Genomic DNA, 14,052 nt, shown 5'->3' on the forward strand with positions numbered 1-14,052 from the left:
GGACATCATCTGTTTAATGCATCCAGCTTCTAAGCACTGCAGAAGATGCTGTTATTCTTACCCACTGGTGATCTGTTTATTGACTTCAAAAGGTTTCAGGGCAAGTCAGGCCTCCTGGGATTCGACGCTGTGACTGCAGGTCAAGGCAAGCGCTTAACTTCCTGAGCTATCTTACTGGCTACATACAGGCCGTGCTGTCAGTCCACGCATTCATTGCTATAATATGAACTTTCACTTCCATAAATAGCCTGGAACTCCCACCATATCCTCAATGTTGCCGGCATGGCCTTCCCACTACATCTGCACACTAATGAGCACTCACACCCATGCAAGCAAACGCCAACAGATACATACACAGACACTCACGATCATGCACACCTATGAAGACAAGCACATACTCATGGAGGCACCCGCACACACACACACACAGGCAGCACACACTCTTGTGCACTTATCAAGTGGCACCTCATGCAAACAAAACCACACACAGACACATCCATGTATCCCTGCAGATGTCAGAGACAGGCAGACATACAAACACAGCCAGCACATGTGCAGACATCCACTCACTGGCAAAATCACACAAACACAACCAAGCTTGCACGCATACACCCTGTGTACGCTTAGTGATCTGCTGCCATCCTCCACTCCCCTCCTACTCCGGGGAGGGCAGAGAATGAAGCCCCCACCCCCACATGATGCTACTTTTGTGGCCACTGGTGGGTGGGTGCCAAGCAAGGAGAACTCTGCGTGAGTTCTCCGGAGGATAGCTCAGTGGCAATGTGCTTGCCTTGGAAGCAAGGCGACGCAGAGCACTACAGGTTCGATCCCCGGGTCCGCGCTTAGAAACCTCTGGGTATTAAGCGCGTCATAAATAACCTATCATATCAGATCATGAAGAGGCATGTGGTTTCCTGCCATCCACAGATGGTCGACTGGCTTCTTCCAATCTACGACCTGCACTCTTGGTACTCACTGCCCTTGGGTCGTAGGAGGCAGAGGAGCTGTCAGGGAGATAGCACTGTAGGAGGCAGAGGGGCGGGTGCCCACCTGCAAAGAGAGGAGATTCTAAAACCTCTTCCACATTGCGAGACGCACTGATGCCGGATAGACACACACTCAAAATAGTCTGTCTCCAGTGCTGGGTCCAGGCATCCTCTGCAATCGACGGTACCATGATGGTCCACTCCAGTGACACCTATGCGCCATTGGGAGCCAAAAGTAAACAAGGCACCAAAAAGGAGACAGGTTTCTCCAGCGTAGGGCAACATTTGGAGTAAGTCCCCGTGTGTTCACAATAACATTCTTGCCTCCCTGGAAAGAAATGACTAGTTTCGATTGGAAAGAAAATGTTCCACTATCCTCTCTTGTATGCGATAAATTCTGCATCGTGAAATGAAGGCATGTAACATGTGTGTTGTCTTCGCCCAGCATCTGACTGTCCACCTGTGTTCTCTTTCAGGAATGGACTGGGGTCCCGAAGGACGCCGTAGAGACCTTCAAGCCTAACTTCAACGAAAGCATCTGTTATGTAAGCGAGTTCCCTCTGCATAAGGGCTATGGCCAGATGAAGGAAGACCTCATCGTGAGGAACTCAAGCACCTTCCCGAGGATGATGTCCGGCCCAAGCTACATGTACAACCTGGCACCAGCCTCCATGGAGGACCTGTGCACTGATGGCTTCCGCAGGAAGCTCCTCTGCAAGAACGGATACGTCAAGTTCGAAATGTCCCACAGCAACTGGGGTCCAGCTCACTCTGTGCCTTGCGCTCAACCGGCTGCCCCGAATGGACAGTCCCAACACAGCTCTAATGAAACTTTGCCGGAAGAGACTTAGCTCTCCTCCCTGCCGGCGGTCACTATATAACAACCCAGCTCCAGGCACTTCCACTTCTGTCAACCTATCCAAGGAACATTCCCATTCCTTTGCAGCTGGTCCAGCAACGCTTGAGGACACCACCTATCTACGCTCCATCTCTGCACAGCGTTTACCCTTATGCCATATCCCTTCACATCCCAACTTCCCAGCAGCTCTGCTATTACTGGTCAGGTCCCTGACACCCTAACACCAAAGGGCTTCTCTCCTCTTTCCCTTTTCCAACATATCTTTATGCCGTCTCTGATTTTTGGAGGACTTTGGGTCTCCTCTCACTCCTCCAACGCAAATGGCTGATCCTTTCACTCCATCCCAGCAGATATTCAATGCCTTCAGCCTCGCCCAGCGGAATAGTGTGCTGGTGGCCTCCCAGAGTTTCTACTGATCTCAGCCTATCCCAACTGAGCCTTAGTATTCCCACCCAATCTGCTGTCCCATTAGAGATTCAGCGTCCCAGTGTTTCTACTGATCTCAGCCTATCCCGACTGAGCCTTAGAATTCCCACCCAATCTGCTGTCCCATTAGAGCTTCAGCGTCCCAGAGCTTCTACTGATCTCAGCCTATCCCAAATGATCCCTAGAATTCCCACCCAATCCGCTGTCCCATTAGAGCTTCAGCGTCCCAGAGCTTCTACTGATCTCATCCTATCCCGACTGAGCCTTAGAATTCCCACCCAATCTGCTGTCCCATTAGAGCTTCAGCGTCCCAGAGCTTCTACTGATCTCAGCCTATCCCAAATGATCCCTAGAATTCCCACCCAATCCGCTGTCCCATTAGACTTCAGCGTCCCAGAGCTTCTACTGATCTCAGCCTATCCCAACAGAGCCTTAGAATTCCCACCCAATCTGCTGTCCCATTAGAGCTTCAGCGTCCCTGAGCTTCTACTGATCTCAGCCTATCCCGACTGAGCCTTAGAATTCCCACCCAATCTGCTGTCCCATTACAGCTTCAGCGTCCCAGAGCTTCTACTGATCTCAGCCTATCCCAAGTGATCCCTAGAATTCCCACCCAATCTGCTGTCCCATTAGAGCTTCAGCGTCCCAGAGCTTCTACTGATCTCAGCCTATCCCAACTGATCCCTAGAATTCCCACCCAATCCGCTGTCCCATTAGAGCTTCAGCGTCCCAGAGCTTCTACTGATCTCAGCCTATCCCGACTGAGCCTTAGAATTCCCACCCAATCTGCTGTCCCATTAGAGCTTCAGCGTCCCAGAGCTTCTACTGATCTCAGCCTATCCCGACTGAGCCTTAGAATTCCCACCCAATCTGCTGTCCCATTAGAGCTTCAGCGTCCCAGAGCTTCTACTGATCTCAGCCTATCCCAACAGAGCCTTAGAATTCCCACCCAATCTGCTGTCCCATTAGAGCCTCTCCGTCCAAGTGTTTCTACTGATCTCAGCCTATCCCAACAGAGCCTTAGAATTCCCACCCAATCCGCTGTACCATTAGAGCTTCTGCGTCCCAGAGTTTCTACTGATCTCAGCCTATTCCAACAGAGCCTTAGAATTCCCATCCAATCCGCTTTCCCATTAGAGCTTCAGCATCCCAGAGCTTCTACTGATCTCAGCCTATCCCAACTGAGCCCTAGAATTCCCACCCAATCCGCTGTCCCATTAGAGCTTCAGCATCCATCGTCGACTCTCCACATTCGCTTCTTCTGCAGCAGAACCTAAATACCACTCACCGGTTTTTGGGGGAAACAGTGTGATGGAACACAGATACAACTCTTACCTTGCTTTAATGGGGCATGTTTGAGCTTGGTGCCCCTAATTTTCCCTTGCTTCAATCGCCAATCACCTTGTTGGCCATCTCTTACTTCACCATTCTAGATCCGTGTCCCTCACGGACAACAACTCCTCGCTTAGGTCCAGCGGCTTCCATCTTGCTTTCCATTCCCCCCATTCCTGCCCTTTCCAGCCTCGTTTCTGTTCCAGTAGCTCAGAATTCCAAGCTTTCTGGATGGACAGCGATGTGGGTGCCCCGGACACCCCTCTCTGCCCGCTTGCGTCTGCACTCTGAGGAAATCCCCAGAATCTGGCCAACTGTGAATGAGATGACCCCTAGGATACCCATCCTTTGAGGAAAGTAGGGGTGCCCTCCCATCCGTGGCCTACTGTTGGTCAACCACCACAACTTTGTTGTCCATGTTGAAGTTCATCTTCCAATATGCAAAACGGGTGACCAAGGCAAGTCATTCAAGAAATATTATTTCCACAGCGCCAGTAAAGCGGCCAGCCACTCCTTAACACAACAATGGGTTCCCCACAATCTGCCACTCCTACCATATAGAAAATGTGAGCATTGTCCGCTCCATGACGTAACTGCTCTCTCAGATACATTCTACATGGTTGAACTACACTTCCCGCTCTCTACATGGTTGAACTGCACTTCCCGCTCTGCCTTTACTTCCCCGGACCTTTGTAACCAGTGGTGTAGATTCTCCGACCCCAACCTGCGCGTCTCCATGAGGCGCGACCTGTAGGAGTAAAGTATAGGTAACTTAACATGTGCTTCGCCATCGCCAGCTCTCTCTGTTGGTCACTCTCTCAGTGCCCTCAGGAAGTGTGGCTACCTAGTCATGCCCAGCAATGTTATTCTTTGCACTGGACCCTCTGGGCCTCATTACAAGTGAGGTGGAACGGGTCAACGGGACCCGCTAAAGGAGGCTGACCCGTTAAACCTGTTCCGCCTCATTACAAGTTCCCCTTACGGGACCCGATAAGTAATGCCTGGTCAAACCAGGCATGCTTACCGGGTCCCGCGAGGGGAAGAGGGAGCAAACAACGGGCCGCTCGTAATCGGCCCGTTGTTTGCTCCCTCCCCCATTCCCATTCAGCCCTATGGGGGCTGAAATGGGAATGGGGACGGTCCGGGCCCGTCTTCCTGGAGGGAGGCATTACCGGGCCCTCTGAACTCGGAATGGCCCGGTAATTCCCCATTCAGGCAACACGGACCCGGTCCCGATTTTGGCGGAAGCCATGCCGCCAATAGCGGCATGGCTACTGCCAAAATCGTAATGAGGCCCTCTGTCTTTTCTGGTGCCATTCCTTGCTGTTCCATGGCCTCCTCGGCAAGCACAACCTCCAGGAAAGATGTTACAATCGCCTGTGCTCCCCTTCTATTTGCTGTTCTCTCCAGGCAAGAAATTGGCCAAGTAATTTAGCAATTGTTCCGATACCACCTGTTCTAGGAAGATGTGATTGGCAAGACTCGCAGAAAGAGAAGGTTAGGACTTAGCGATAAACCAGAATTTGGCCAATTTCTCGTATCTCAGCAGACGAGGAGCTCTAGAGGTGAGGTTCCTGTCCAGAGAATCGGGGATCCACTTTGGTGTTACATTTCGACTGTGGGATCGCTGCAGTTAAGTGAGCGACGGTAGCCCGATGGGGGGTATAACCATGTAAAACCAGATCTTGCCATAACATGAAGGTCAGCCCCAGAACCTCAGACACTAGGTGACCCCAGAACCTCAGACAGTAGGTGAGCCCCAGAACCTCAGACACTAGGTGAGCCCCAGAACCTCAAACACTAGTCTACGATGAACAAAGAACCATGAAACGACACCGGCTCTTCTTTTGCTGATCCAAAAATAAATGTGGGCGCTGCATTTTGGACTCCATGAAGCTGATAGGCTGGAAGACGGGCGTATAGTCCACTAGTGCAGCCTAGCTTTGAGTGGGCCAAGACCCCACCCACTCCTCACTCATCTTCATGAGAAGAAAGGGGAGAATTCACCCAAGATGGCAAAGTCTACAAGGCACACACTTCGCAATTTGCTCAAATTGGAACCTTAGCCCTAAATCGGAATCTCAGAAGAAACCCAGAGGTCTGACTTTTGCTGAATAATTGATATCAGTGGCGAACAGCCTCTGAAGTACATATGCAGTGAATTAATCACTATACTTAAACCTTTAGATCTGGAATCAACAGTTTTAATTCTATTGATCTAGGAACTACAGAAGCGTTCAGCGCCTGAACCCAACCAGCGGCTCAGGGTACACAATTCCAACAGCAGGTGCCTGAACCACCAGGGCTATCCCGGCTGCAGTATACAGAATTGGGATGGACTATAGAAAACATGTTCTATAGGTTATTGCAGGGCTGAGGCAGGCTTACTGATAGATCATGTGAGTCACTGAATGGATGGCTGGGCTGGGGCTGAGTCAGTCTCATGCCACCCCTATGCCTCTTCTGACAAGCCAAGGGGGCTGTGGCAGGATCAGTCACATGTAGCCGGGTCCGGGAATGAGTGATATGAGTGGAGAAGAGCCTTGGGTGATGTGGGGCGCCTTTGCCTTGAGTAGAGGCCAGCAGCTTAACATCAGGGTTCAAACTATTCAGGATTCATTTGCTGGCTCTACTTTCCTGAGAAGGCCTCATTACACCCAGCCCTCCTCAGGATTATACGAGCATCAGTTACTTCTGAGGGCTAGTTGAGGGCCTGTCTTTTTTAGATATTAATGTGGACAAATAAATATCAAAAATCGAAGACGATCCATTGGTATCCACCAAAAAAGAAAAGAGAGGCTTACAGTGGCGGGAAGCCACCCAATCCAGAGATTGCACCATCCTAAATGGAATAACTCAAGGCGACATCCCTGGTAGGGCTACATGGAAAGGTGCCATTAGTGGCTACATCTTAGACTATATATGTCTTTCAACTAACATGTCTGGAGTAGTCAAAGGTATGGAAATTCAACCTATGACCAAAAGTGATCGCAATTTGATAACACTTACTTGCCACAGCATGAGTAACAACAATGGAGTGATATACAAGAGTGATATATCACTGAACTCAGGGCGAAATAGGTTAAAGATACATACAAACAAAATGCCTGGCCTTAACACGAAACAAAGCTAATTAAACAAATGCAAGACGAAGATGACCAACAAGTCATAAACTATGAGACCCTATTCAGAGACTATGCCATGAAAAACAAAAGTGGGACCACAAAAATTGCAATGTCCCATTGTCATGCATATGACATACAAATTGTGAAAAAGAAAGAATCCTTAAGAAAGAGCATTAATGTGCTGAAACATAAGCGATCAAGTGAAAACACATCACAGATTCATAAGTTCAAACAGCAATACCGCAACAAAATCAGAACGAAAAACACGGCCGCAGTCTGGTCTATTCTTAACAAAAGGGATACCCCTCAAGAGGCATTGCTCGCAAACCCGATCCCTGCGAACATCTGCTGTGATTATTATGCAAACAACAGGACATCGAAATACTCTCCGGCCGAGAAGAGCATGCTACACTCAATACGGAAGAATAGCTGAATACTGACATTTTATCCATTGAAGATATCATTAAGAAGGCAAATAATTCAAGAGCTCCAGGCCCGGACAGGTTGGCCAACGAAATGATGAAAGAGAACCCATTCCAATTGGCTTGGTTTCTCCATCACCTGTTTAAATACATCTTGATCTCAGGAAAAGTACCAACTTCCTGGAAATCGGCGGTAGTCATCCCGATCTTTAAAAAAGGACTAAGAACGAATCCAGACAACTACCGTCCGATAGCTCTACTAGATGTTGCCGGCAAGGTCTTCACGACGATAGTATTAAAATCACTTTCAAAATGGAGCATTGATACGGGCCACAGAGATCGTTGGCAATTTGGTTTCGTTAAAGGGATTGGAACCCTGTGAAATATCTTTTTGCTAAACTTGTTGAAATCAAAGACAGTGCGTCAGAAGAGCCAAAAAATATTCTTAGCGTTTATTGACCTGTACAAGGCGTTCAACACCGTTGAAAGACCCATGCTATGGAGAAAACTCACAGATTGTAGATATCTGAGTGTGGTGCTGAACAACATCAAGATTTTTACCTAGATACATCTATAAGAATAATTCTAGACAAATCAGGCCTTCTGTGGGAGACTATCCCAACAAATGTAGGCCTGAACCAAGGGTGCCCGTTGGCGCCTGAGCTTTTTAATCTTTTTATGTCAGACGTGGAGGATGTCTTTGCTCAAATTTGATCTTTTCTGCCAAAGATCGCAGACATACCTAATGGGAGATTATTATACACTGATGACATTGTATTGATCGATTAGACACCCATAGGTTTACAGCATCAACTGGTTTCAACTCAAAGTTTAGCTTGAAACTAACAACTTAAGAAATAAATCCAGCACCGAACTTCAGAGGCACTAAGAAGAAACCAACTTGGTCATTGCATGCTAAAAAAATAGTGGAGTCATTTAATTACCTAGGTGTCTGCATAAACAATAGCAGATGCGAGGCACCCAGAGTTGATTTACTGAAGAAAAAGAAGAAAAAACCTGGCAGCTCAGGGTCGCACACTGCTAAACAGATATTGTTGATTTACATTAAGACCACTTGTGACATTCTATCGATTGAAAGTAACACCCATTGTGACCTATGGTTCTGAGACTTCCTTGTTACCCCGGAAGATACGTGGTTGTTAATAGAAGGTATTTTCTGGAAGACCATCCTTTGGCTACCAATGAGCCTACCAATACAGATAGTAAGAATAGAGCGGGCTCTTGTATCCCTCAAAGCAATAGTAGTGTGGAAATCGCTCTCATTCTATTGTAAATGTATTGAGGATAATCCCAGTAGAGGGTTCCAAGTCTTGAAGAAGGTGTTGGAAGAGTAGGAGGAAAAAAACTATTGGAATGGCAAAACATCTGCCAAGCTATCATCTAAGACTTGAATGAATCAGATAAGACATTAAGAAGAGACCCTAGTAAAATTAAGAAGAAATGATATATGAAAGACTGGATCGAGACCTAAGAAGGGATACAAAAATACAAACACCATGAAGACTTTTGGTGTGGGGCACGAAAACTGAACGTGTTAACTGCATTCTAAAGTGGTCCTTCAGATCACAATACATGCGCTTCCGATTAAATATTCTTCCAACCAGACAAGTCTTAGGTAAAAGAAAAAACTAGGACATAAACTTTGCATGTAGATTATGCATGAGAAAGGACTCAATTGAATCTTTGAAACACCTGATGCTTATTTGCCCGGCATTGAGAAAGGAGACAGACTTCTTTTTAGGTGAGGCAATGAAAATGTAGCGAAGCAGGTCGATAGACGAATGGTGGAAGACACTGGTGGAAGGAGAAAAGACTCATCATGCTGGCTCTGTTCGTTGGCTATATTCTGGAGAATTGACGAAGGGGATTCAAGTAGAAAACCAGAATAGTTCATCAGAAATGGCATAGACTCAACAAACGAGGTGGATAAATGAAACTTTGCATTTTCGTTGATTTTAATATCTTTTATATTTATTGTAAGCTGTGGTTAAAGGTTTCCTATATTGTAAACCATTTTGAGCCAATAAAAGAAAAAAATTATATCAAATAATAGCTCCTTGAGGGACTTGATATTTCAGCTGAACAGGCGGGAGAAACACTTGTGTACAGGCGTATAATGACATATCATTTCCTGGTGTGTCTCATTGTTTCCAGTCTGTCAGGAATGAATTAAACCACTTGAAAGCTTGACTGCAGACCTGGGCTATGGAGGCGGGAGGGGAGGGATAGCAGAGGATTGTGGTCACTGGTCTCAAATGCCACTGACCGGCCAAGCATAATCAGAAGTGAGAAGTCATGAGTGAAAATGTCATCCCAAACCTCTGCACGTGCCGTCTCCTTCCCATCTTTGGGGCGGGAGTGGTTCAGCATTCTTGGCACTTCCAGAAAAACCTTGACGGCGAACACACCAGCCATTCAGGAGGCTGGGAACATGGGCCGGATCTGCCATTATAATCTGGGTTCCATGCATGCCTCTGGCATCACCACCGCGGTCTACCATTTCACTTACAGACAAATTTCCCAAAAGCCTCCTCTCACATTCTCCCCTAACTCAAATCACCCACTCCTGTCCCCACCTCCCTCCGTCCCACCGCCCGTGCCGTCTCCAGTCCCCTTTCCACTTCAATGGTCACCCTGGAAATGGAAGAGGGACTCATGACTGAGCTCCATTTCCAAAGGTGACTACCTTTCTTTGTATTTTTCTTAGGGAAATGGGGTACGCACAGTCTGCGCAATCACAATTTCCCCAAAATAAAATGATCCTATTGGCCACACAGACATTTGTCAGAGTGTAGTAAGCCCAATGTTCGGTGATGAAATTGGGTGGTACTTGCTGCTCTGAACCCTCACTAGGCCCTTGTTTCATTCAGGCCTACTGGGACACACAATTCCAACAGCAGGTGCCTGAACCAGCCGGGCTATCCCAGCTGCAGTATGAAGAATTGGGATGGACTTTAGAAAACATGTTCTGTAGGTCAGTGCAGGGCTGTGGCAGGATTACTGATAGATCACGTGAGTTGCTGAATGGATGGCAGGGCTGGGGCTGAGTCAGTCACGTGTCACCCCTATGCCTCTGACAAGTCAAGGGGGCTGGTGCAGGATCAGTCACATCCAGCAGAGCGCTTTCCTGGACCCGCAGCAAACTTACCTGGCAGATCAGCGGACCTGTGGGATCAATGGGGAGAGAAAGACCCCAGGGCCACAAAGATGTCAAATCTCTGAGGGGTGGTCAGGTAGGAGACACCCATCCCCTGAGTAAGGCATGACCCCCCATTTTACAGGCTAGACCTGTAGAAGGGTAAGCCTTGTAGCATCCCTGCAGGGCTATGAAGAAGGGCCTGAGCGGAATAGCCAGAAATATCCCACATATCTGTGAAAGGCTGCCACAGGCTCAGTGATCTTCTACAGGCTCACTGATCTGCTACTGGCTCAGTGACTTTCTAAAGGCTCAGTGATCTCCCATAGGCTCAGTGATCTTCTACAGGCTCACTGATCTTCTACAGGCTCAGTGGCCTTTTACAGGCTGAGTGATCTTCTACTGGCTCACAGATCTTCTACAGGTTCACTGATCTCCTACAGACTCACTGGTCTTCTACAGGCTCACTGATCTCCTATCGGCTCAGTGATCTTCTGCCGGCTCAGTGATCGCCTACAGGCTCAGTGATCTTCTTCAGGCTCATTGATCTCCTATATGTTCAATGATCATCTACAGGCTGAGTGATCTTATGCAGGCTGAGTGATCTTCTACAGGCTCTGTGATCACCTACAGGCTCTTTGATCTCCTACAGGCTGAGTAATCTTCCGCAGGCGGAGTGGTCTTCTACAGGCTGAGTGATCCCCTACAGGCTCGCTGATCTTCTACAGGCTCAGTGATCGCCTGCAGGCTCAGTGATCTTCTACAGGCGCTGTGATCTCCTACAGGCTCAGTGATCTTGACTAAAGAAACAAGTAATTCAGCTCCACGGTTCACCACGCGGCTCTGTCCATTCCCCAGAAATATTCCATCGTACACGGAACTGCTCTGCCACGCCAAAGCTCATGGACGATCAGGCAATTGCACAAATGGTGTCATTTGTTAAAGTCCTCTTGCACCTTAAGGTCTGCCTTGCGTCCACTCAGGATCACAGACCCTACATTGCTTAACTCCAACCACAATTGAGTTCCCGCTTCTATTTCCCAAAGATTGACAAACCTCCCACCAACTCATACCACAAGAACAGGCCATTGAGTGAGTGGACAGAACATTGTTAGGTTTCATCTTACACTGTTACTTAAGACATCATTTGTGTATTGTAGCCATCACAAAATGTGACAACTCTTCCACCACGTTAAATGCCTTATTCCACGGGCTCCTTTGAAGAGTGGTCCAGACTCCTGATGCAACCTGATTACTACTGTCAGTGACAATCCTAAGAGACCATAATATGTCAGTCTTCAAGGCACGCCACTCTCTACAGTTGGAGTCTCAACTGTGGTTTATGACTCCATGTCACTTTGAGTAGATTTGCCCCTAAACATTTTAGCAGAAATGTGATTAATACTTCCCTGGCAGAAATAGTAGAAGCAAATATATAGTTTGAGTCAGAACCAAACGTTTTAATTGATCCACTTCCATGTCACAATTCTTCTCTGAATTGTGGATTCAACATCGAATCAACTCACAGTCCCATTTCAGTGGCACAATTCTCTACTGTAGGAAGTGTGTGAAAGGAAGGTCTCTGCCATTGCCTATTTTTACTTATGAAGTAAACAATGTGTAATACTTCAACCAATCACTAAATGGTGGATTATGCATAACATGTGGATCTGAACAGATACAAGATTCAGAAAGACTATTACTGGGTAAATCATGTCCATCATATTTATAAATCAGTAAGTCAGATTTTCATGCTTATTTCATTATTTTAATGTGTATTTCTTTAGTAGAAGTGTTCTACTAGTGTATCACCAGTTCTCGTTCAAAACATACAAACCTATGCAACAATTAGTAAATAAACCTACAGCTGCTACATGTAGGTGTTCAAAGGTCTCAAATTAAATGCACAATGGCTGTTTTTATGTATTAGAAAAACAGCAACATGCAATGACATTTCATAGAGAAATAGACAGACAAAACGAGAGAGACAACCAGGGAAGATTGCCTCTTGCCACTCGCAGGCATCGCGGTCCTGTCTACGATTGTGAGAACATGTATGTGCACATTTCCAAAAGGGTGGGGTGGGGCTGTGGAAATTAAACACCTCTATTTATCATACTGAAAGTCAGAGGAGGCCGCCCCACTGCTGTAAGGCAGGTCCTCACAGTAAACATGAGAAACTGAAGTCTAGGTACAGTCCAGAGCAGGGGTCTGCAGAACCGTAGCTCCTTGATGTTATGGACTACTACTCCCATGATCCCTCACAATTGACTATGCTGAATGGGGCTATAGGAAATTGTAGTCAATGCATGTAGAGAGAAAATGGTTAGAGGGCCCTGGTCTAGAGTCTTACAGGGCAGGGAAATGGGGTTCCCTTGTTCTCCTAACAAGTGTTTCCACAAAACAGAACACACTTCATTTTAATGAGTTGTTTTAATTCCTACTTTTAATTGTTGTTAATAAAGCTTTTTAATAAAGGAATTGTACAATGTGTTCCTGCTAAATGAAAGGCTATACAGCATAATGTGTATGTTTGCTGCTGATTTGCCCACAAGTGTTTGTAGTGTTTGCTTTTTGCTGTGTTGTTTTGTTTAATCATCTCTCGAGTGACTGAAGTAGTAGGATGCCCATGTAAATGCATGAAGGGTTGCCTAGGAAATAACTTGGTGCTAGAAAGCTTGCAAGCGCGCTCTTTCCTTTGCCTCAACTGGGCAGTCAGATCCACCATCCATGGGGAAACGTCTAAGGGGTCATGAAAAAGTTCATAATAATATTTATAATGTCTTTAACTCCGGCCAACATGTTTTAGAAAGTGCTAATTGCATAGAGCGGGCAGCCAAGTTTAGCATGTGTGTGCTGTTGTGTCTCCTACATACAAGTGTGTTTATTTGCAAATCTGAGTGCAAACCTAAAGAGTAAAAACAGGTCAAATCCCACGTATGCCTTGTCCTTCTGTTCGGTTCTGCTAAAAGTGCAAATACTGCCTTCCCTTTACGCTGCGCAATGGCGCTTGCAACAGAGTCGCATGTAATGCGCCAGCATTTAGAAGGTTCTTAAAATGAGCGTGTCTCTGGCCAGGGGCGAAGGAGACCCATAAAATCTGGAGGGGACAGGGGACACCTTGGGACTTTACTTTTTTTGTTTATTCATTGTGTTTTAGTCAAAGAACTCGACTTTTCACAAAATTAAAATAGCAGTATGTATTAAATTACACATATCATCACTGTATAAAACATGAGAAAGGAAGAAAAGAAAACAGAAGAAAATTAAGAAAAAGAAAAGCAGTTCAGAGTACAAAATCCTTCAATTTGGAGTCTCACTTCAGAAGGCTCAGTTCACGTAAAAATGTTACCACTTCAAAAAGGCTTTCATGGCCTGAGCATAAATCGTCACACAAAAGATTGGGTGTCCACCCGCCACCATTCCTGCATGAATGGCGGGTGGACGCCCAATCCGCCAAAAGAAAATAATGCGACAGAGTATTGAACACAAGCAGAGAAGGAAGACTTGCAAAGAGTTAAAAGGGGTTGGATGCTGGATTCAGTGAATAGTGTGTTTTATATCGTTGAGGTCTATACAGTTTACATAATGGGTACATTCAGAGACCATGAGCTGCATTTTCCTTTGACAAGGGAGATTAAACATATACATGACTTGTGCAATAACAACGAATAATCGCCAGCAACAATTAATACATTAAATGCTAATATGAGTATTTCAGCAGCACCCACAGCATTCAGACAAG

General features: G+C 46.4%; 1 protein-coding gene across 1 annotated transcript in view; it reads left to right on the plus strand.

Moving 5' to 3' along the window:
- The window catches only part of IL2RG (interleukin 2 receptor subunit gamma), a 507,701-nt gene extending 494,458 nt beyond the window's left edge, over window positions 1–13,243 (plus strand). The window contains exon 8 of the mRNA XM_069612395.1: window positions 1,463–13,243. Within this exon, the coding sequence (XP_069468496.1) occupies window positions 1,463–1,837 (375 nt within the window). The 3' untranslated portion in view covers window positions 1,838–13,243. The remainder of the gene's footprint in view (window positions 1–1,462) is intronic.
- Window positions 13,244–14,052: the final 809 nt, after the last annotated feature.

The sequence above is a fragment of the Ambystoma mexicanum genome, chromosome 5p (assembly GCF_040938575.1).
Source record: "Ambystoma mexicanum isolate Mex_15411 chromosome 5p, UKY_AmexF1_1, whole genome shotgun sequence".
NCBI classification, from domain to species: Eukaryota; Metazoa; Chordata; class Amphibia; order Caudata; family Ambystomatidae; genus Ambystoma; species Ambystoma mexicanum.